Below are 22,923 nucleotides of genomic sequence, written 5' to 3' on the forward strand. Positions count from 1 at the left end.
ATTTCTAGTGCTAAAACCAATCAAAATCATCTCTATTTCTGTAATATGTCTTCCATTCTATCAAATGAGACCAAGAAATCGCAAATACAACTATAAAAAACATACGAAAAAACACTGCAAAGTCGCTGTTTTAATCGAAAAATCATGATTTCAGTTTTTTCTCTCATTATACACAGTGTGCTGCAGGATCTATTTTATGTGGTGCACACATACCACATAGATGTATTCTCTCATATCTAGGCCCAAATGTACCACTCACAGTTTATCAGAGTGAGCTGAGCTCATGACGTAGATCTACGGTTTGGACCCTGAACGTAAAGCCGTAGATCTACGGGACGGACCCTGAAAGGGTTAATAGTTTAAGAGAGTAGAGTGATACTACAAAATTATACATTACAAAGTCACTAAAATATTAAACCTCCATCTAAGATATTCTTTGTAAGTTTGAAATCAATCTGACAAAGCATTCTCCAATTACACAAAAATTTTGAATTGTGAATTTTGAATTTTTATATACAGTGGACCCCGCCCAATGGCAGCATCAAGTAACGGCAAATTCATCTAACAGCGCTCTTTGGCATAAAAAAAATGGCTCTACCAACGGCGAAAAACTCTTCTAACGGCGTTCGTCCAGAACGTGTCCATGCAGCGGGAGCATGGGCTGAGTGGGCCCAGCCACTCCAAGACTCAGTGTGCCATTGTTTACAAGCTGATGCTATCGATTTTTGTGCTTGTAACTGCTAAATAAGCCACCATGGGCCCCAAGAAAGCTTCTAGTGCCAAGCCTTTGTTAAGGGTGAGAATTACGATGGAAATGAAGAAAGAGATAATTGAAAAATACAAAAGTGGAGTGCGTATGTCCGAGTTGGAAAGGCTATTCAACAAATCACATTCAACCATCAGTACTATCTTGGCAAGCAGAAAGGCAATCAAGAAAGCTGTTGTTGCAAAAGGTGCAAGTATGTTTTCAAAATGGAGACCGCAAATAATTGAAGAGGTAGAGACTGTTATTGGTATGGACAAACGAAAAACAATTATAAGGAGATAGTGTTTCTCAGTCTATAATTTGTGAAAAGGCAAGGCAGTTGCATGATGATCTCATTATGAAAATGCCTCCAAATAGTGATGATATTGATGAATTTAAGGCCAGCAAAGGCTGGCTTGAGAGATTTAAGAATCATAGTGGCATACACGGTAAGGCATGGTGAGGCCGGCAGTTCAGAAAAAAAAAGTGGCTGAAAAATATGTGAAGGACTTTAAGGAATACGTAGAGACTGAAAACTTAAAACCTGAACAAGTATTTAATTGTGACGAAACAGGCCTGTTTTGGAAGAAAATGCCAAACAGGACCTACATTACTCAGGAGGAAAAGGCACTCCCAGGACATAAGCCTATGAAAGACAGGCTGACATTGATATTGTGTAGTAATGCTAGTGGTGATTGCAAAGTGAAGCCTTTATTGGTGCATCACTCTGAAACTCCCAGAGTGTTCAGGAAAAACAATATCATCAAGGGTAATTTGTGTGTGCTGTGGAGATCAAACAGTAAGGCATGGGTCACTGGGGAACTTTTCTTGAACTGGTTATATGGTGTGTTTGGCCCCACTGTGACAAAAGAACAAAATACCTCCAGGAAAAGAAATTGTCACTCAGTGCCACCTGGTAATGGACAATGCTCTTGCTCATCCTCACGATTTGCAAGAGGAAATTGCAGGGGAGTTTGGTTTCGTTAAAGTGAAGTTTTTGCCTCCTAATACAAGTCCTCTCCTCCAGCCCATGGACCAGCAGGTCATTTCAATCTTCAAAAAACTCTACACAAAAGCAGTGTTTCAAAAGTGCTTTGAAGTGACCTCAGACACTCAATTGACCCTAAGAGAGTTTTGGAAAGATCACTTCAATATCCTCAGTTGCATAAACCTTATAGGTAAGGCTTGGGAGGGAGTGACTTGCAGGACTTTGAACTAAGCTTGGAGGAAACAATGTGTACGAGAGGGATTTTTAAGGGTTTGGGGCTAACCCTCAGGAGCCTATGCCAGTAGTGGAAGCTATTGTGTCATTAAAGAAGTCCTTGGGGTTGGAAGTCTGTGGCGAGGATGTGGAAGAGTTGGTGCAGAACGAAGAGGAAGAACTAACCACTGCAGACCTGCAAGAGCTTCAGGTGCAACAGCAACATATCACATCTCAGGAATGTACTTCAGAGCAGGAGGAAGAGAGATGGAGGAAGATGACTTCGTTAAGGATTAGGGAAATGTGTACAAAATTACAAAGGTGCAAGCATTTATGGATGAATTTTATCGTGTCACAGAAGTTGCAAGCCGTATTGGCAACATGTACAATGACACTCGTGTCCCATTTTAGGGAAATCCTAAGGGCACGTGAGAAACAGAGCTCTCTGGATAGATATTTTGTCCGACAGGGGTCCAGTGACTCCCAAGCTGGTCCTAGTGGCATTGACCCTTAAACTGTCCAAGCAGATCTACGTTCACATGCGTAGTGCTCCAAAAGTAGATCTACGTTTCTTTTACATATTTTCAAATATAACAAAAAAAAAAAAATGTAGATCCGAGTTTTTTTACACATTTTCAAATGTAAAAAAAAAAATCTACTTTTTTTATACTTTCAAATGTTGAAAAGACGTAGATCTACGTTTGGACAGTTTAAGGGTTAAAAAACCAAGAAGGGAGGTAACCCCACCAAAGGACTTAGTACCTCAAGTCTTTATGGAAAGGGACTCCCCTTCCAAACAATAAAACACCTGCATCATCTACCCTCCTAATGTCTCATCACTCATCAACAACTCCACAGTAAAGGTAAGTGGCATTTAATTGTTTATTTTGCATGTCCCAGTCGTTTTTGTGTAGGGAAATGTATATTTCATGTAGAAAAAATTATTTTGTTTAATACTTTTGGGTGTCTGGAGCGGATTAATTCTATTTCCATTAATTCTTACGGGGAAAATTAATTCAACTAACGGCAAATTCGACTAACGGCTAGCTCTCTGGAACGGATTAATGCCGTTGGTCAAGGGTCCACTGTACTGGCAATTTTTCACCTACACAGTATAAAATTATAGGGGTATCATCCTTCTTATCAAATGCATCAGGATTAATGGTTGGAAGCTGATCTGAAAAAGTATTCTTTAGTATGAATGGAAATCAATATCCCAGCTCAATAAGACTGGCAAATTGGGATGGAAATAAATGGTATAAATACCGACACAATGGAAAAATAAACACATAAGCAGTATAATGTGATACTTTACTGACAACGTTTCGCTCACACAATGGACAAAACGTCGTCAATAAAGGATTACGTTACACTGTGTATGTGTTTATTTCTTCATTGGCAAATTGGGACATATCCAACCCAATAATAAGGAAAATCTTGCATTCAGAAAAACATACCAGTACTAGATGTGTAAAGCCAACTAGAAAAGGCATGTGCTAAATAATGTGTAATGCCAACAAGTGGTAAAAGAGAAACTTATTATACTGAAATCTCTATTGATAGTGGACAACTTTTCACCCATGAGTGGCCTTTGTCAAGTACATTTATGTACTAGTCTTTATTAATACTGGACAACATTTCACCCAGGAGTGGCCTTTATCAAGTACATGTATTTGATAAAGCATACTCATGAGTAAATACAAAAAAAGGTGTATAACTTAAGGCTCAACTACATTAAGTGCCTTTTAACCAGGAACCCAGCAGCAGCGGAGTGTATCTGGAGAAGAGGGAAGGGTACCTGGACAAGAGGGAAGAGTACCTGGACAAGAGGGAAGAGTACCTGGACAAGAGGGAAGGGTACCTGGACAAGAGGGAAGAGTACCTGGACAAGAGGGAAGAGTACCTGGACAAGAGGGAAGAGTACCTGGACAAGAGGGAGAGTGTACCTGGAAAAGAGGAGAGTGTACCTGGAGAAGAGGGGGAGTGTACCTGGAGAAGAAAGTAGTATACCTGGAGAATAGTGTACCTGGAGAAGAAAGAAGTGTACCTGAAGAACGTGGTGTACCTGGAGAAGAATGTAGCATACCTGAAGAAGAAAGTAGTGTACCTGGAGAAGAAAGTAGTGTACCTGGAGAAGAAAGTAGTGTACCTGGGAGAAAAAAAGCAGTATACCTGGGAGAAAAAAGCAGTGTACCTGAGGAAGAAAGTAGTGTACCTGGAGAAGAAAGTGGTGTACCTGAAGATGAAGTGTACCTGGAGAAGAAAGCAGTGTACCTGGGAGAAAAAAGCAGCATACCCAGAAGAAAAAAAAGCAGTGTACCTGAAGAAAGTAGTGTACCTGAAGAAGAAAGTAGTGTACCTGAAGAAGAAAGTGGTGTACCTGGAGAAGAATGTAGTGTAACTGAAGAAGAAAGTAGTGTACCTGAAGAAGAAAGTAGTGTACCTGGGAGAAAAAAGCAGTATACATGGGAGAAGAAAGCAGTGTACCTGAGGAAAAAAGTAGTGTACCTGGAGAAGAAAGTGGTGTACCTGAAGATGAAGTGTACCTGGAGAAGAAAGCAGTGTACCTGGGAGAAAAAAGCAGCATACCCAGAAGAAAAAAGCTGTGTGCTTGAAGGAGAAAGTACTGTACCTGGAGAAGAAAGTAGTTTACCTGAAGAAGAAAGTAGTGTACCTGGAGAAGAAAGCAGTGTGCCTGAAGAAGAAAGTAGCACACCTGGAGAAGAAAGTACTGTAACTGGAGAAGAAAGCAGTGTGCCTGGAGAAGAAAGTAGTGTACCTGGAGAAGAAAGCAGTGTGCCTGAAGAAAGTAATGTACCTGGAGAAGAAAGCAGTGTGCCTGAAGAAGAAAGTAGTGTACCTGGAGAAGAAAGCAGTGTGCCTGAAGAAGAAAGTAGTGTACCTGGAGAAGAAAGCAGTGTGCCTGAAGAAAGTAGTGCACCTGGAGAAGAAAGCAGTGTGCCTGAAGAAAAAAGTAGTGTACCTGGAGAAGAGGGACATTTACCTGGATAAGAAAGAATGGTGGTTGGGACATACCTGTACCGGAGGCAGGTAGCTGATGGGTGGAGGTGCAGGGTCATTTTGGACCACTAATGACGGCTCGCCAGCACTAACCAACAGCGACCTTAAAACATAATAAAAAAGTTAAATGAAAACCTCTTTACTACATATCCTATACTTTTAGTAATATATAATACTGTACTACTACTGATGATAATAATAATAAATGCTAATACATACTACTACTAATAATAATAATGCCATGAACATTAAGACCACACAAATCAAAAACAATGTCAGCCTGTGGTCAACCTTCACTGTACAAATTCTGTGAGGATGTATGTGGATTGTTCTGGAAGGTCAGGAATCTTAATTAAAAGTAAGAAATATTGTAGTCCCCCTGAGCATTTATAACGTATTGCTACATCAATACAAGTTTAGACTACTGGTTTTTAGATCAGTGCTGGACGTGATAATCTTAAGTCTTCCTCTTCACGCAATAGGATATTTTTTTTTTTTTAACAACTTAACGAAATTGGGAGAAGTAAATAAATCACTCTGCCACAGTATATTTTTTCACAATTTACTGAAATCGGGAGGAGTAAATATGTCACTTTGTCCGGCTTTTTTTTTTTTTTGGTTATCCTAGGTAATTTACACTACGTATGATAATTGTACTTATGTGCCTAAATAAACTTACTTATAGTTGTCCAACGTCGTGAAGGACTGACTATTGGAAAGCAGTGGCATATACAGCAGCGACGAAATACATGAAGGATGCTGTCGGGGATCCAAGCTCCTCCAGCCCAGACCAGGCCTCCTAGTGTTTCAAGGCCTGATCAACTAAGCTGTTACGCTGGACTGCATACCAGCTGCACGCAGTCCAACTTGTGAACCACAGCCGAGTGGTCAGGAACTGACCTGAAGAGCTTATCAAGTTTCCTCTTCAGGACAGGAAGTGGCCAGTTGGTAATCTCCATTAATGTATGTTGGGAGACTTGAAAAATCTTCGGCCCCTTACACTTACTGTGTAAACTCTAATATCAACCTTGACCTAAAACGCTTTCTTGATAGTTGTGACAGAACCCACAGGCATAACACCAGACATAAACATCTCTACGACATTCCCCGTGTCCGACTAAACCTTTACAAAAATTCAATGTATGTCAAAGGCCCTAAAATCTGGAATACCCTACCTGAGAACTCTAGAACTGCACATTCATCACCTTCAAAACTACCATTAGAAAACATCTTATCTCCCTGATGCACCCCGTCAACTAACTACACGAATACCACCTGGTGGTTCACACACTCACTCATTTGACCATAAACAGAAATATTAATCTCAATCTTAAAATAATGAATCCTGTGATACTCCAATACTGAAACTATGTACTGTGCCAAAACAAAAGCATTCACATTGCTAAACTCACAAACTAGTATTTAGTCACTTAGCCATAATACTAACTTACCTCATAATTTGTAATATTTTACAATTAAGAATAAAACTAAGTATGCCCGAAATGCCTAGCCATGCTAAGCGTTCTAGTGGTACACTCTGTAATCACAATTTTACTACATGTAAACCAAACAATAACCAAATTTCTGTAAACTCAGCATTGTAATCCTTGTAGAGAATAAACTTTGAATTTTGAATTGAATTTTGAATTTTAACTCTCAGTGTACTCATGGAATCCCTCCTCCTCCCTGCCACTGGTAGTATTTTACATTGTCTAGTATTGTAGTATTGTGTATTGTCTAGCTGTTTGCTTTCATAGGGAATGATTGTGTTTGTGCAGATTTGGGACCAATTCTTCTGGAATTTTCCAGTGTAAATTATGATTGTCACTGAGATGATTTATACTTCTGATATTCCTGGTTACCTGGAGGTTATTCCGGGGATCAACGCCCCCGCGGCCCGGTCCATGACCAGGCCTCCCGATGGATCAGGGTCTGATCAACTAGGCTTTTACTGCTGGTCGCACGCAGTCCAACATACGAGCCACAGCCCGGCTGATCCGGCACTGACTTTAGGTATCTGTCCAGCTCTCTCTTGAAGGCAGCCAGGGGTTTATTGGCAATTCCCCTAATGCTTGATGGGAGGCTGTTGAACAGTTTTGGGCCCCGGACACTTATGGTGTTTTCCCTTAGTGTACCAATGGCGCCCCTACTTTTTATTGGGGGCATTTTGCATCGCCTGCCCAGTCTTTTACGTTCGTAGGGAGTGATTTTTGTGTGCAGATTTGGGACCATTCCTTCCAGGATTTTCCAAGTGTAGATTATGATATATCTCTCCCTCCTGCGTTCCAACGAGTACAAGTCAAGTGCTTCCAAGCGTTCCCAGTAGTTAAGGTGCTTGACAGAACTTATACGTGCAGTAAAGGATCTCTGTACACTCTCTAGATCTGCGATTTCACCTGCTTTGAATGGAGATGTTAATGTACAGCACGCATAACGGAGATAAAACACCTCAATTACTGGGAGCGCTTGAGGTTCCTAAACCTGTATTCCCTGGAACGCAGGAGGGAGAGATACATGATTATATACACCTGGAAAATCCTAGAGGGACTAGTACCGAACTTGCACACGAAAATCACTCACTACGAAAGCAAAAGACTTGGCAGACGATGCACCATCACCCCAATGAAAAGCAGGGGTGTCACTAGCACGTTAAGAGACCATACAATAAGTGTCAGGGGCCCGAGACTGTTCAACTGCCTCCCAGCACACATAAGGGGGATTACCAACAGACCCCTGGCAGTCTTCAAGCTGGCACTGGACAAGCACCTAAAGTCAGTTCCGGATCAGCCGGGCTGTGGCTCGTACGTTGGTTTGCGTGCAGCCAGCAGCAACAGCCTGGTTGATCAGGCTCTGATCCACCAGGAGGCCTGGTCACAGACCGGGCCGCGGGGGCGTTGACCCCCGGAACTCTCTCCAGGTAAACTCCAGGTCTCCAGGTATTCCAGCCTAGAGAGAACAAGTGATTTGAAAAGGATCATCATTGGCTTGGCATCTCTCGTTTTGAAAGTTCTCATTATCCATCCTATCATTTTCTTTGCACGTGCGATCGTGGCACTGTTGTGATCCTTGAAAGTGAGATCTTCAGACATTACTACTCCCAGGTCCCTTACATTATTTTTCCGCTCTATTGTATGGCCGGAGTCAGTAGTATACTCTGTTCTAGTTATTATCTCCCCCAGTTTTCCATAACGGAGTAGATGGAAATTGTCCTCATTGATCATATTGTTTACCGTTGCCCACTGGAAAACTTGGTTTATATCTTCTTGGAGGTTAACCGCGTCCTCAGCAGATGACAGCCTCATGCAGATCCTAGTATCATCCGCAAAGGATGATACGGTGCTGTGGTGTATATATCTGTCTATGTCTGATATGAGGATAAGGAATAAGATGGGGGCGAGTACTGTGCCTTGTGGAACAGAGCTCTTCACTATGGCAGCCTCCGATTTTACTCTGTTGACCACTACTCTTTGTGTTCGATTTGTTAGAAAGTTGAAGATCCACTTTCCCAGTTATTCCTTTAGCACGTATTTTATGGGCTATTACACCATGATCGCATTTGTCAAATGCTTTTGCAAAGTCTGTGTATATTACATCTGCATTCTGATTTTCTTCCAGTGCATCCAAGGCCATGTCATAGTGATCCAGTAGTTGTGAGAGGCAGGAGCGACCTGCCCTGAACCCATGTTGCCCTGGATTGTGCAGATTTTGGGAATCCAGGTGATTTGCAATCCTGCTTCTTAGCACTCTTTCAAAAATTTTTATGATGTGGGACGTCAGAGCTATTGGTCTATAGTTCTTAGCTAATGCTTTGCTGCCACCTTTATGGAGTGGGGCTATATCCGGTGTTTTAAGTGACTGTGGAATTTCACCCATGTCCAAGCTCCTCCTCCATAGTGTACTTAGGGCACGCGAGAGGGGTTTCTTGCAGTTCTTAATGAAAACAGAGTTCCACGAGTCTGGGCCCGGGGCTGAGTGCATAGGCATGTTGTCAATGGCTTTTTCGAAATCTATCGGAGTTAGGGTAATGTCGGAAATCTGGCATACATTTATGGAGTTTTGAGGCTCATTCATGAAGAAATCATTTGGGTCGTCGATCCTCAGACCGATTAGTGGTTCACTAAACACAGAGTCGTACTGGGATTTCAATATTTCACTCATTTCCTTGTTGTCATCTGTGTAAGTCCCATCCTGTCTGAGTAAAGGCCCAATACTAGATGTGGTATTTGCCTTGTTTTTGGCATATGAAAAGAAATATTTTGAATTTCTTTCAATTTCACTAATAGCTTTAAGCTCCTCCTGCCTCTCCTGGTTCCTATAAGAGTCATTTAACTGAAGTTCGATAGTTTCCACTTCCCTGGTGAGCGCCTCCTTTCGTGTATCAGATATTCTAGCACTCCTGAGGAGCTCAGTGACTCTTCGTCGTCTTCTGTAGAGGGAGCGTCTTTCTCTCTCCAGTTTACTCCTGCTCTTCTTAGGGGAATATGCCTAGAACATGCTTCGGCTGCCAGGAAGTTGATCCTTTCAAGGCACTGGTTTGGATCCATGTCATTTAAGACATCTTCCCAACATGTTTCGTTTAGGACATGGTTTACCTGGTCCCAGTTGATGTTCTTGTTGTTGAAGTTGTATTTTGTGAAGACACCTTCACAGGTACATGCATTCTGCTTATCAGGACCCCTATGCATGTACATCTGGACTTCGATTAGGTTGTGATTGGAATTAGTTGTTTTTGATATTCTTATGTCTCTTATCAGGTCCTCATTATTTGTGAAGATAAGGTCAAGTGTGTTTTCTAGTCTTGTTGGCTCCACTATCTGCTGGCTTAAGGTGTGTTTTTCGCAGACTTAGTAGCTCATGTGTGTGTGACCTTTCATCTGCGCTACCTCCGGGGATTGTTTCAGCTATAACATTATTTGCTACATTCTTCCATTTTGTATGCCTTAGGTTGAAATCACCAAGCAGTAAGATGTTTGGGGATGGAGCTGGAAGGTTTTCCAAACAGTAATCAATTTTCAGTAGCTGTTCCTTGAACTGTTGTGAGGTTGCATCTGGTGGCTTGTATACAACCACAATGATAGGTTTTGGTTCTCGATCTTTATTGATAGAACTTCAACTACCTCATCTGTGGTGTTCAGCAACTCCGTGCAGATAAGGGACTCTTTGACATACAGGCCAACCCCCCCTTGTTGCCTGTTTTTTTTTTTGTCGCATCTAAAAAGGTTGTAACCACTTATCCATATTTCACTGTCAAAGTAATCTTTTGTGTGAGTCTCTGTGAAGGCTGAAAACACTGCATTAGACTCCTCTAGAAGTCCACTGATAAAAGGTATTTTGTTGTTGGTGGATGGCTTAAGGCCCTGTATATTAGCAAATATGAACGAGGTTGTATTCTGTGTTTGTTTGATGAGTTTTTCTGTTCCCGGAGCCTGGCCTTGGGCTAGGTTTGTCTGTAGCTTGCCTGGTCAACCAGGTTGTTGCTGCTGGCCGCCCGCTGCCCCATATATTTATAATAGCTTATTATTAATTTTACTATTTGTACAAGCAACTTTGGAAGTTACTTCTTCAATGCATGCGAAAGAAATAGTATGGCTTTCTGCACATGTTTATATTGCAGTTATATATCAGCAGTGAAATTTGAAGTCAATCATAAGACACATTCGCTTCTTAAAACATGGAAATGAAGTCCCAATCTCTTAAGATGCATTCTCCAATTATTGAATGGAAACCGATATAATAAAATTAGAAATTAAAACTTAAACAAGCTTAAATCAATGAGAAGCTTCCTTTGAGGGTTAATACGCCATTGCTAAAAATTTGAAGCTGACTAAAAGACTGAATTCAATTATCCCACAGAACCCATCAATTTCAAGTTTATTCACTATTGTTGAAAATGGTATAAAATACCGACAAGGCCATGTTCTAGGCCTAGAACATGACCTTGTTTTCTTATGTTAGAGCCGCCTCACCTGGTTCCAGGTGTAAGTCCATCCTCGTTCAGCTCTCCTCTGGTGATGACCTCTATGTTGCCCAACTTCTCTGCCCTCACCACCATCACTACCACCAACACCCTCGCCAACGAAACCACACACGACTTCATCCTGTAAATGTCAAATCGGTTGATTTAGGAAGAATAAAAGCTATTACTTCCGTGTCATGTTACGCAAAAAATAAGTAAATGCATGTGATGAAATACTGTACTGTCAGTTGTTCTTTCGTATTTATAAACCTGAGCCTTAATCTTATTCTTTTTCTAGCATTATATAACAAATTTACACTAAAAATACCAACTTGCTACTGTTGTAATCAGTCCGCTCTTACATTACGTAAGTCATAATCACAACGCAAGTAAAACTATTCAAAATCTACATTTAGCTATGAAATCCATGCCCGTAAAACGTTCCATGTCATCGGCCAGAAGTGTGAGCCTATTTAGAAGACACGGGAAATTTTCCCAAGGCCAGTACCCACAGGGTAGTTAGTTGCTTTGGGGATACCCTGAGGGGAGAGCTGCACCCTTCCCAGAGATCCCCCCTTACCCCTGGGTACAAACCACAGTCCCAACCACCGTGTTAAAGTAACCCAGCTTCGTGGGACGGTAGTGTCAATAACAGTACCAGTAACTGAAAAAAAATAATCTATGCCTACTATAAACAACTCATAATCACTGGAACTTGCCTAATTAACAAAACTGTGAGACGAACTCAATACTATAAACAATGAACAACATACAAATAGTTCAATTCCAGTGCAACTTGCTTAACATAATGTTATACCCAGTCCCTGGAACCATCGTGTACTTGGGTCATTGTAACTTCGGCCAAGATGAATATTGGGCACAAAGTTATCAAATCATACCGAATACTGTCTTTAAAATTAAATAATTCTGCCAGGTGATTACGAATATTACAATAGCATTCCTCCATATATTTCAAATTAGTATACTACATTAAATATGATGTGACAAGACGATGCGTTAAACAATAAATCCAAGTTGAGGACACATTTATTTTAATCACGGGGAAGTACTAAGCCCGTTGGGCTCATATAGCGCCTGGGAAATGGGAAGCATGAAGGTTCGAGGCAAGGAAGGGAAGACTAAGACCAGTTCCAGGCACCTCTCTTAGGGGATAAAGTCATGGAGGTATTCTCCCTCCACTGTCATCCTGCCTCTACTTCCAACTCTCTCTAGCCACCACTCATTTCTTACCCAGCGGCAAATGTAACATAATTTTAGCGTGAATTGTATAATTTCCCAAAACTAATACAAAAAAATGTCTACAGATGAGCGAAGCGGTGTGTGTTATAATAGTCGTCCCTGGAGGGTGAGTGTCCTCCAAGATTACAGTGTAGGGTAAGCTTGCTGCCCACTACCTCGAACCACACACCATACATAAAATACTTTATATTAATTCAAACACAACTTAATCGCCATTAACAATACCACTGAAAACAGTCTCTAAATTGTTACTAGACAAATTAATAACTATCAAACCATACACCCTCCTTAGATACATAATATATATGAGACAGGGTTGGCAGCCATGTGTCTGGTCAGAGCATTCGCTGGAAAACCCAATTTTAAGAAAGACCATCTGCTTTCTCTCATTGGTTATTCTTTTTATACTTTATTTTGTCATTTTTAATAACAAAATAAAGTATATTCACTATAATATTCAACAAATGTGTTAAAATGAGCACCACTGGGTTGGTGCGTGTATCAGCTGCAGCACAGGCAATAATGGAAGATAATTTCTCTTCCGCGTCTAGTAACCTCCGTCTTCAGGTGGCATAATGCTGGACTTCTCATTCAAGAAATTTGTGATGCCTTCCCTTTCCCCAGATGAAACCTGATTACATCCCATTCCCCATGTGATGTGTGACCCCTATGTGTTTAGCGTTTCCCCATCATGATAATAATGATAATTCATAACAACCCAGACAACTTGTCTCCTGAATAAAACATGTGACATCTGACAGCCGAAACAGCCAGCTTTCCACAGGAATTTATAGTACGTCTATAAACGTCAACACTTAAGCATTAAACACTGCCCGAAATGTTCTTCATCCTAATGACTTAAATATTCATATAACTTCTTGTTTGCCAAATTCATTTCAAAACTGATGTATTCATACGTAAAAAAATATGACAATACGATTCCAATTTGCGTGTGAAAATTCTCGAACTTATCATTAGCATGCGTGATGATCCAAATCTTATTAGCATTCACACTGTTCTCACTCTCACCAATATATTTCAACATGTATATTATAATCAAGGGGAGCGCTAAACCCGTAGGATTATGCAGCGCCTGTGGGGGGGATGTGGAAGGTATTCAGGCTTAATTCAGGAAACTGGAGCACAGATCCAATTCCCTAGATCAAGAGCCCCTCACCAACGGCAAGGAACCTTCCTTGAAGGGTTCAGCATGTATAATAACCAAAAATGTATTCTGCTTCAGTATTCCCCACCGCAAATGTTATACCACATTTTCCCCAAAACTCTTTAAGTAATAAATCATAATTTAAATTCTTATACAAGATGTCAAAGATTCAACCACAGCATTCTAGTTAAGTAACCTAAGTAACTGTTTTATCGCTATCACTTTAATTTTAAGGCTGCCCGAAATGCTTTGCATAACAAGTAACTTACATGAAGTAGTTTACACATGTAAGTTAATCTTATGTTAACTGTACACTGTACTGAACTTTATGGAAATAAAGGTGTCCGTGTCATTGACTGGATCCAGCTTTATTAAATTTGACATCTGTGTGGTTGGGGGACGCTTTTAAGTCCATAGTAGTGGTGTGTGTACTCACCTATATGAGGTTGCAGGGATCGATTCACAGCTCCTGGCCCCGCCACTTCTCTAGTCGCTACTAGGTCCACTCTCTCCCAATAAAGATACCCAGATGTTGCACATGTGTCTTACTCTCATCCACTCTCTCCCAGTTGCAAGAGCTTTATCGTATCTCTTATTGCTACATATGGATCCCGCCTCTAATACACTCTCCAGATTGTTCCACTTCCTAACAACCCTAAAGCTGAAGAAATATTTCCTGACATCCCTATGACTCATTTGAGTTTTCAACTTCCAGCTGAGCCCTCTTGTTGTCATTTCCGAAGCATACTGTCCCTGTTCACCTTGTCAGTTCCTCTCAGTACATCGTTATCATGTCCCCCTAGTCCTCCAGTGTTATCAAGGCGAGTTCCCTTAACCTTTCCTCACTGGACATACCCCTTGGCTCCGAGATTAGTCTCGTTACACACTATTTATTGATGTGCTTGATCAGGTGTGGGTTCCATACTGGTGCTACGTACTCCAATCCTCTCGAGGGAGGTTCCCTGAGGCTGGTGAGGGGCTTTTGATCTAAGGAATTGGATTCTGTGCTCCAGTTCCCTGAACTGACCCTGAATACCTTCCATCCCCCCAAAGGTGCTGTATAATCCCTACGGGTTTAGCGCTCCCCACGATTATAATACTAATACGTACTCCAATATGGGTCCTTAGATGCCTTAGTTTAATATCTTTATTATGCACCCCATACCCATCCTGTGGGCGGTAGTCAAAAGATTACAGAGGTACATAATGGGTCCAGGGACTGGGCCTCGAAAAGCTATTCTTAGATTTGTCAGACGCACATTTGCTGCAGCGGTTATTTCGTTAATGTGCGCCTCGGGGGATGTGCTCGGTATGATACTCACCCCTAAGGTCCTTCTCCTTGAGTGAGGTTTGCAGCCTTTGCCCCCGAGCCTGTACTCAGCTTGAGGTCTTCTTCGCCCTTCCCCAAGCTTCGTAACTTTGCACGTGGTGCGGTTAAACTCTAGGAGCCATTTGTCAGACCTGGCCTGTAGCCTGTCTAGCTTCTTTTGTAGTCCTTCCTGGTCCTCGTCAGGTTGCATTTTCTTTATTAGTTTCACGTCGTCTGCAAACATGGATACCTCTGACTCTGCCCGTTCTGTCAAGTCATTCACGCATACAAGAAATAGCTCCAACCCTAGGACTGATCCTTGGGAAACCCCACTCGTCACATACACCCACTCTTGACATCTCGTCACGTACCATCACTCGTTGTTTCTTTCCTGTAGGGTATTCTTGATTCACTGAAGTGCTTTTCCTGTTATTCTTGCTGCTGCTCTAGATTTTGTACCAGTCTTTTGTGTGTTACTGTATCAAAAGCCTTCTGACAGTCAGAACTTTCCATCCCTGAAGCCGTGCTCATTGTCATGTATGAGCCCACTCTTTCTAGGTGCTCCACCACTCTTCTGACAATCTTCTCTATAACTTTACAAATTATGTCAGTCAGTGACACTGGTCTGTGTACTCACCTATTTGTGGTTGCAGAGATAGAGGCATAGCTCCTGGCCCCGCCTCTTTAGTGATCGCTACTGTTACATGATCTTTATCATACCTGTGTGTGTGTGTACTCACCTATTTGTGGCTGCAGGGGTAGAGACTCAGCTCCTGGCCCCGCCTCTTCACTGTGTGTGTGTGCGCGCAGAGAGAGAGAGAGAGAGAGAGAGAGAGAGAGAGAGAGAGAGAGAGAGAGAGAGAGAGAGAGAGAGAGAGAGAGAGAGAGAGAGAGAGAGAGAGAAAAGGGGGGATGGGTGAATGGGATTCGTAGGGTGAGGAAGTACGGAGGGGTGTGGTGGGATGGGGTAACCATCGTCCATACATACATTAAGATGCTACCCAGGTCCACATGCCCGCCAGCCCAAGTTCAGGGCCAACACCTGGCAACGCAGGTGTTAGGTGGCAACAACACAGGCAATGGAACGCAACAGTATAGATAATGTGGCAACACTACAGGTAGTATATAAACAGCACAGGCAATGGAAGTCAACATCACAGGTAATGGGGCAACAACACAAGCAATGGAAGCCAAGTAGGGCTACAAACCAAGTATAACCCAAGAAAGCCAAGCAGTGTTGCTTAACACCACTTTAGGGTCCTTAGGTTCTATTCATTAGGATACCACACACATTTGACTAGGTACCTATTTATTATGTGAACGGGGTAGCAGATGTAAGCCTGTTATGTGAACAGAGGGTAGCAGGTGTAAGCCTGTTATGTGAACAGAGGGTAGCAGGTGTAAGCCTGTTATATAAACATGGGGTAGCAGGAGTAAGCCTGTTATATGAACAGGGGGTAGCGGATGTAAAACTTGTGTGAACAGGGGTTAGCAGGTGTAAGGAGAACTATATCACATTGTAAATGGTATACAAAGCCGATAAGTTGATGACTAAGACACATGTGCAACATTTAGGTAAAATTATCATTGAAACGGTTCGCCTCCACGGGAGACTTCATTAGCCAAATACAGGAGTGATTACAGTACTGGAGACAGTAGAAATGGGGAGGGTAGTCTCAGCTGTTTTCGAGTGTTCATACTCGTTGATTTTATCGTTTGTTAATATAATCTTGATATTATTATGTTGTTTATTTTTTTGTGTGACTACGAGTGGTGTGTGACTCAGGTGGTCAATGGGCTTCATAAATGTAACAACAGCAACAACTACTACAGCTACTTACTAATAACGGAACGGATGGGGGTGAACCCATGGCAAGTGATCCCTAAAACTCACCATGGGGTTCAAATCCCACCCGTTCCCTGATTTGTCTGCAATCTAGTTATTACGGTTTCAAGAATCATGATTAATACTACTACTAGTACTACTAGCTCTATTACCACTCAGTCTCAAGGCCTAAAAAACGGTGATACACAGGAGGATACCAGTGATATTCCAGTAATGATAAATTATGTAGAACAGGACGATAATAAACTGTGCACTATTAGGGTCACAAGTGACATGGTCCTTAGGCAAATAGATAAATTAAAACCTAACAAATCCCCAGGCCCTGATGAACTGTATGCAAGGGTTCTAAAGGAATGTAAAGAGGAGCTTAGCACACCTTTGGCTAATCTTTTCAAAATATCACTACAAACTGGCATGGTGCCAGATAAGTGGAAAATGGCAAATGTGATACCTATTTTCAAAACAGGTGACAGGTCCTTAGCTTCGAACTATAGACCAATAAGCCTAACCTCCATAGTGGGAAAATTTATGGAATCAATAATTGCCGAGGCAGTTCGTAGCCACCTTGAAAAGCATAAATTAATCAACGAATCTCAGCATGGTTTTACAAAGGGACGTTCCTGCCTTACGAATTTATTAACTTTTTTCACTAAGGTATTTGAGGAGGTAGATCATGGTAACGAATATGATATTGTGTATATGGACTTCAGTAAGGCTTTTGACAGGGTCCCACATCAGAGACTATTGAGGAAAATTAAAGCACATGGAATAGGAGGAGAAATTTTTTCCTGGATAGAGGCATGGTTGACAAATAGGCAGCAGAGAGTTTGCATAAATGGGGAGAAATCAGAGTGGGGAAGCGTCACGAGCGGTGTTCCACAGGGGTCAGTGTTGGGCCCCCTGCTGTTCACAATCTACATAAACGACATAGATGAGGGCATAAAGAGCGACATCGGCAAGTTTGCCGATGACACCAAAATAGGCCGTCGAATTCATTCTGACGAGGACATTCGAGCACTCCAGGAAGATTTGAATAGACTGATGCAGTGGTCGGAGAAGTGGCAGATGCAGTTTAATATAGACAAATGCAAAGTTCTAAATGTTGGACAGGACAATAACCATGCCACATATAAACTAAATAATGTAGATCTTAATATTACGGATTGCGAAAAAGATTTAGGAGTTCTGGTTAGCAGTAATCTGAAACCAAGACAACAGTGCATAAGTGTTCGCAATAAAGCTAATAGAATCCTTGGCTTCATATCAAGAAGCATAAATAATAGGAGTCCTCAGGTTGTTCTTCAACTCTATACATCCTTGGTTAGGCCTCATTTAGATTATGCTGCACAGTTTTGGTCACCGTATTACAGAATGGATATAAATTCTCTGGAAAATGTACAAAGGAGGATGACAAAGATGATCCCATGTATCAGAAACCTTCCCTATGAGGATAGACTAAGGGCCCTGAAACTGCACTCTCTAGAAAGACGTAGAATTAGGGGGGATATGATTGAGGTTTATAAGTGGAAGACAGGAATAAATAAAGGGGATGTAAATAGTGTGCTGATAATATCTAGCCTAGACAGGACTCGCAGCAATGGTTTTAAGTTGGAAAAATTCAGATTCAGGAGGGATATAGGAAAGTACTGGTTTGGTAATAGAGTTGTGGATGAGTGGAACAAACTCCCAAGTACCGTTATAGAGGCCAGAACGTTGTGTAGCTTTAAAAATAGGTTGGATAAATACATGAGTAGATGTGGGTGGGTGTGAGTTAGACCTGATAGCTTGTGCTAACGGGTCGGTTGCCGTGTTCCTCCCTTGAGTCAATGTGACCTGACCTGACTAGGTTGGGTGCATTGGCTTAAGCCGGTAGGGACTTGGACCTGCCTCGCATGGGCCAGTAGGCCTTCTGCAGTGTTCCTTCGTTCTTATGTTCTTATGTTCTTATGTGGACAAAGACACTTTATGCACAGTTCAAGACATTTATTAGAGGAAACGTTTTCGCCACTAGTGACTTCTGAAGAAGCCACTAGTGACGACGTCAGTATATATAGACTAGTGACGATGTCAGTATATATAGACTAGTGACGATGTTAGTATATATAGACTAGTGGCGATGCCAGTATATATAGACTCTAGTGGCGATGCCAGTATATATACTCTAGTGGCGATGCCAGTATATATACTCTAGTGGCGATGCCAGTATATATAGACTAGTGGCGATGCTAGTATATATAGACTAGTGGCGATGTCAGTATATATAGATTAGTGACGATGCCAGTATATATAGACTAGTGGCGATGCCAGTATATATAGACTCTAGTGGCGATGCCAGTATATATACTCTAGTGGCGATGCCAGTATATATAGACTCTAGTGACGATGTCAGTATATATAGACTAGTGACGATGCCAGTATATATAGACTAGTGGCGATGCCAGTATATATAGACTCTAGTGGCGATGCCAGTATATATAGACTCTAGTGGCGATGCCAGTATATATAGACTTAAGTCTAGTGGCTTCTGAAGAAAGCACTAGACTTAAGAGTCTATATATACTGGCATCGCAGGAGAGTGGTGTCTACTGTCTTCGTACATATAAAAGTATCAGCTTCATCGATGGTGTTGTTGTTGAAGTGTCCGGCGGCGGTGATGAAGCTTTTTCAACGAGTAACAAAAAAGTTTTAAGGGACCACCCCGGACTCTGGTCCAGGGTCCTCGCCCCAGGGGTGCCTTCAGGGCTGACCGCCCAGACCATCCTCGCACCATCACTGATAAACGTTAACATCTGAACGTTGCCTGCGCCACCTCGTTGCCAGAAATCACACGGCCATTTTTTTAAATATGTTTATTTGAGGTTAAATATGCATTTTTATGGGATTATGTAACTTAAATTAATTCAGCCTAAATTAAACGAGATTTGAAAGCTAAAAAAAAACTTTTTGAGCACCAAATAAAAACAAATTACGTTGTAAAATGATAGGTTGGGACATCAAAGACGGAACGTGACGTGTAGCACGTTCAGTAAATCCTTTATAAACATACTTTTTTTATGAGGCAGTAGGTGTTACCAGCACAAACATAGGCAGTAGGAATTGCCCAAAACACAAATTGTAGGGATCACCAACAGATGTTACAAGGAGTGGGAGGAATCACGACGGAGGACAGGTAGTGAGGGAGAACTATCCTCTCAGTTCACGGTTGCTCCTGAGGTTGCAATACACAGTATAGAATAAAACCAAGACGAAATGCATTTAAATGCTAATCTTATCTCCTGAATGCAGATATATGTTTCTTCTCTTTAATTGTCTCTGCCCCTAAGTGTGCGTTTATTTCCGTATATTTCTCTCTCTCTCTACATGGATATGCCTCTATCCTTTGATCCTCTGTATATCTGTATCCCTTCTCCTACTCTCTCCCCTCTACGTCTTTCTGTCTCCTTAAGAGTCTGTCTCTCTCGTTTATTCCCTTGTATGTCTCTCTATATCTGCCTCGCTCTCCATATATATTCGATTCGCTGTTACTAAACACACACACACACACACACACACACACACACACACACACACACACACACACACACACACACACACACACACACACACATACACACACACACACAGACGGAAGGGACAGATTCAGAGGTATGTCTGCTTGCAGACGATGTGAAGATAATGAGGACAATTCAAGCAGACGAGGATCAGGTAGGACTACAAAGGGATCTGGACAGACTGAAAAATTGGTCCAACAAATGGCTCTTGAAGTTTAACCCCACCAAGTGCAAAATCATGAAACTTGGGAAAGGTCAAAGAAGACCGCAGACGAAGTACGTGCTAGGGGGGCAAAGGCTGTAAACCTCACTCAAGGAAAAGGATTTTGGGTTGAGTATCATACCAAGAACATCTGAGGCGTACATCAACCAAATAACTGCTACACCATATGGCCGCCTGGCAAACCTAAAACTAACGTTTTGACACCTAAGTAAAGAGTAATTCAAGACTGTACACCGCATATGTCAGGCCCATATTGGAGTATGCAGGACCAGTATGAAATCCACATCTGGTTAAGCACGTCAAGAAATTAAGAGAGGTCAAGAATCGATAATGCTGTCAATTATAGTTTTAACAGGTAGGGCGAGGAGGTAAGCCTCGACCCCCTTGTAAGATGACCCCAGAAGGGGGCCGAAAATACAGATCAATCAATCTCCTGAGTTTCTGTCTCCATGAGCATTGACAAGTGCTCATAACACTTTAGTTATTCATAAACTGGTGAGTACAACTCGTTGAATACCACCACCAAACAGTAAGAGACCAAGACAAAAATGTGAAGACAAAAGCAAAGCAATGGTGGACACTATACAAGAAGCAGCAAGACGAGCCAATATCGTGAAAGAAAAGATACTAATCACTTGAGGTTTCAGCTACAATATATACTGGGAGAACTGGGACCCATATGGGGGCCCAGAAACGTGGAGTGCTATGATGATGGTGATGATGATGGAAAACTTTATATCAGCATGTCAAGGACACAAAACAGACAAGAGGATGAACCAGCAAAACTTGATCTAATATTTACCATAATAATATGAGAAGCTTCTGGGTGCTAGCGACCATACAGTACCGAATTTCGAATACCCTGTGGAAGTAAATTTTGGTGGAAGAATAGCACGTAAGGGATGAGAGAAACTATATTTCAGAAGAGGAAACTTTGATGGTATGAGAGAAATCGTAAATGCAGCACAATGGGAAAATGGAAGTGTAAGTTAATAAATGAGATGCAGAATCTAGCAGGAAAATGCCGGGAAGCAGAGAACTTCATATCCAGAAGAGAAAAATAATGACAACAAAGAGCAAGGTGCTCAACCAAAAATGCAGCTAGGAAAAAAATGCAACATGAAAAAAACTACAGGAAGCGAAGGGCGGAAGAAACAGAACAGAAGAAAAGCCAGAAACGAATATGCAGGAGTGAGGAAAGAAGCCGTGAGAGAATTTAAGAACGACATAGAAGAAAAGTTTAAACGGAAACTGCTTCAGTCACATAAGACAAGAGACGACAGAAAAAAAGGTAATAAAACTGAAGGAGGAAGAAGAGTTCACGAGAAATGACAAAGAAGTCTGTGAGTTGAACAAACAATTTAAAAGATGTTTGTATTAATGTTGGTAGAATTACCGGCAATATGGTAAAAGGACACAAGTACAACTAATGTGACATTTTATTGTGGCAACGTTTCGCTCTCCAGGAGTTTTGTTAAGCCGTTACAAACAATACATGGACACAGAGGGTATATATAGGCTTCGAGTGAGGTGCAGTTGTAATACTAGTACTACTAGTAGTTGTAATACTAGTACTACTAGTAGTTGTAATACTAGTGCTACTAGTTGCAATACTAGTACTACTAGTAGTTGTAATACTAGTACTACTAGTAGTTGTAATTATTATTATTAAAGATTAGCCGGTATTCTCCCGGCCCGGGCCTTTTCCAAGTGGTGGCCCGGCCTTGGCTCCCTCTTTAGGGAGTGTCTGAGACCTAAGTCTCCCATGGGAGGAGGCACAAGTATCTCCTCATCTTTGGGACCAACTGTCCCCAGGCCTAGCCACAAGCTAGGCCTCTCTGGTCTGTCATCCCCGCCCCAAGGGGTCGAATGGGAATGACAGTCTTGTGAGCTACAAGCTCTGGCTCAGGCACCTACCCTACCCTAGAAGGGTTAGGCATGGTATCGATCAGTAGTTGTAATACTAGTACTAGTAGTTGTAATACTAATACTACTAGTAGTTGTAATACTAGGACTACTAGTTGTAATACTAATACTACTAGTAGTTGTAATACTAGGACTACTAGTTGTAATACTAATACTACTAGTAGTTGTAATACTAATGCTACTAGTACTTGTAATACTAGTACTACTAGTTGTAATACTAGTACTAATAGTTGTAATACTAGTACTAATAGTTGTAATACTAGTACTAGTAGTTGTAATACTAGTACTAGTTGTAATACTAATACTACTAGTAGTTGTAATACTAGGACTACTGGTTGTAATACTAATACTACTAGTAGTTGTAATACTAATGCTACTAGTAGTTGTAATACTAGGACTACTAGTTGTAATACTAGTGCTACTAGTAGTTGTAATACTAGTACTACTAGTTGTAATACTAGTACTACTAGTTGTAATACTAGTACTACTAGTTGTAATACTAGTACTACTAGTAGTTGTAATACTAGGACTACTAGTTGTAATACTAATACTACTAGTAGTTGTAATACTAGGACTACTAGTTGTAATACTAATACTACTAGTAGTTGTAATACTAATGCTACTAGTACTTGTAATACTAGTACTACTAGTTGTAATACTAGTACTAATAGTTGTAATACTAGTACTAGTAGTTGTAATACTAGTACTAGTTGTAATACT

General features: G+C 41.4%; 1 protein-coding gene across 5 annotated transcripts in view; it reads right to left on the minus strand.

Moving 5' to 3' along the window:
• Positions 1 to 22,923, minus strand: part of LOC138852359 (uncharacterized) — a 192,686-nt gene that overhangs the window by 156,331 nt on the left and 13,432 nt on the right. For 3 of the 5 annotated variants that reach the window (XM_070082437.1, XM_070082439.1, XM_070082438.1), the window contains exons 2-3: positions 10,934 to 11,065; positions 4,983 to 5,070 (exon numbers count right to left, since the gene is read on the minus strand). In XM_070082437.1, coding sequence (XP_069938538.1) covers positions 4,983 to 5,070; positions 10,934 to 11,064 — 219 coding nt within the window. In that variant the 5' untranslated portion in view covers position 11,065. Of the gene's footprint in view, positions 1 to 4,982; positions 5,071 to 5,646; positions 5,981 to 6,142; positions 6,199 to 10,933; positions 11,066 to 22,923 lie in introns of those variants that run through there. The other 2 variants (XM_070082436.1, XM_070082435.1) reach the window with 2 other exon arrangements.

This window comes from Cherax quadricarinatus, chromosome 7 (genome assembly GCF_038502225.1).
Source record: "Cherax quadricarinatus isolate ZL_2023a chromosome 7, ASM3850222v1, whole genome shotgun sequence".
NCBI classification, from domain to species: Eukaryota; Metazoa; Arthropoda; class Malacostraca; order Decapoda; family Parastacidae; genus Cherax; species Cherax quadricarinatus.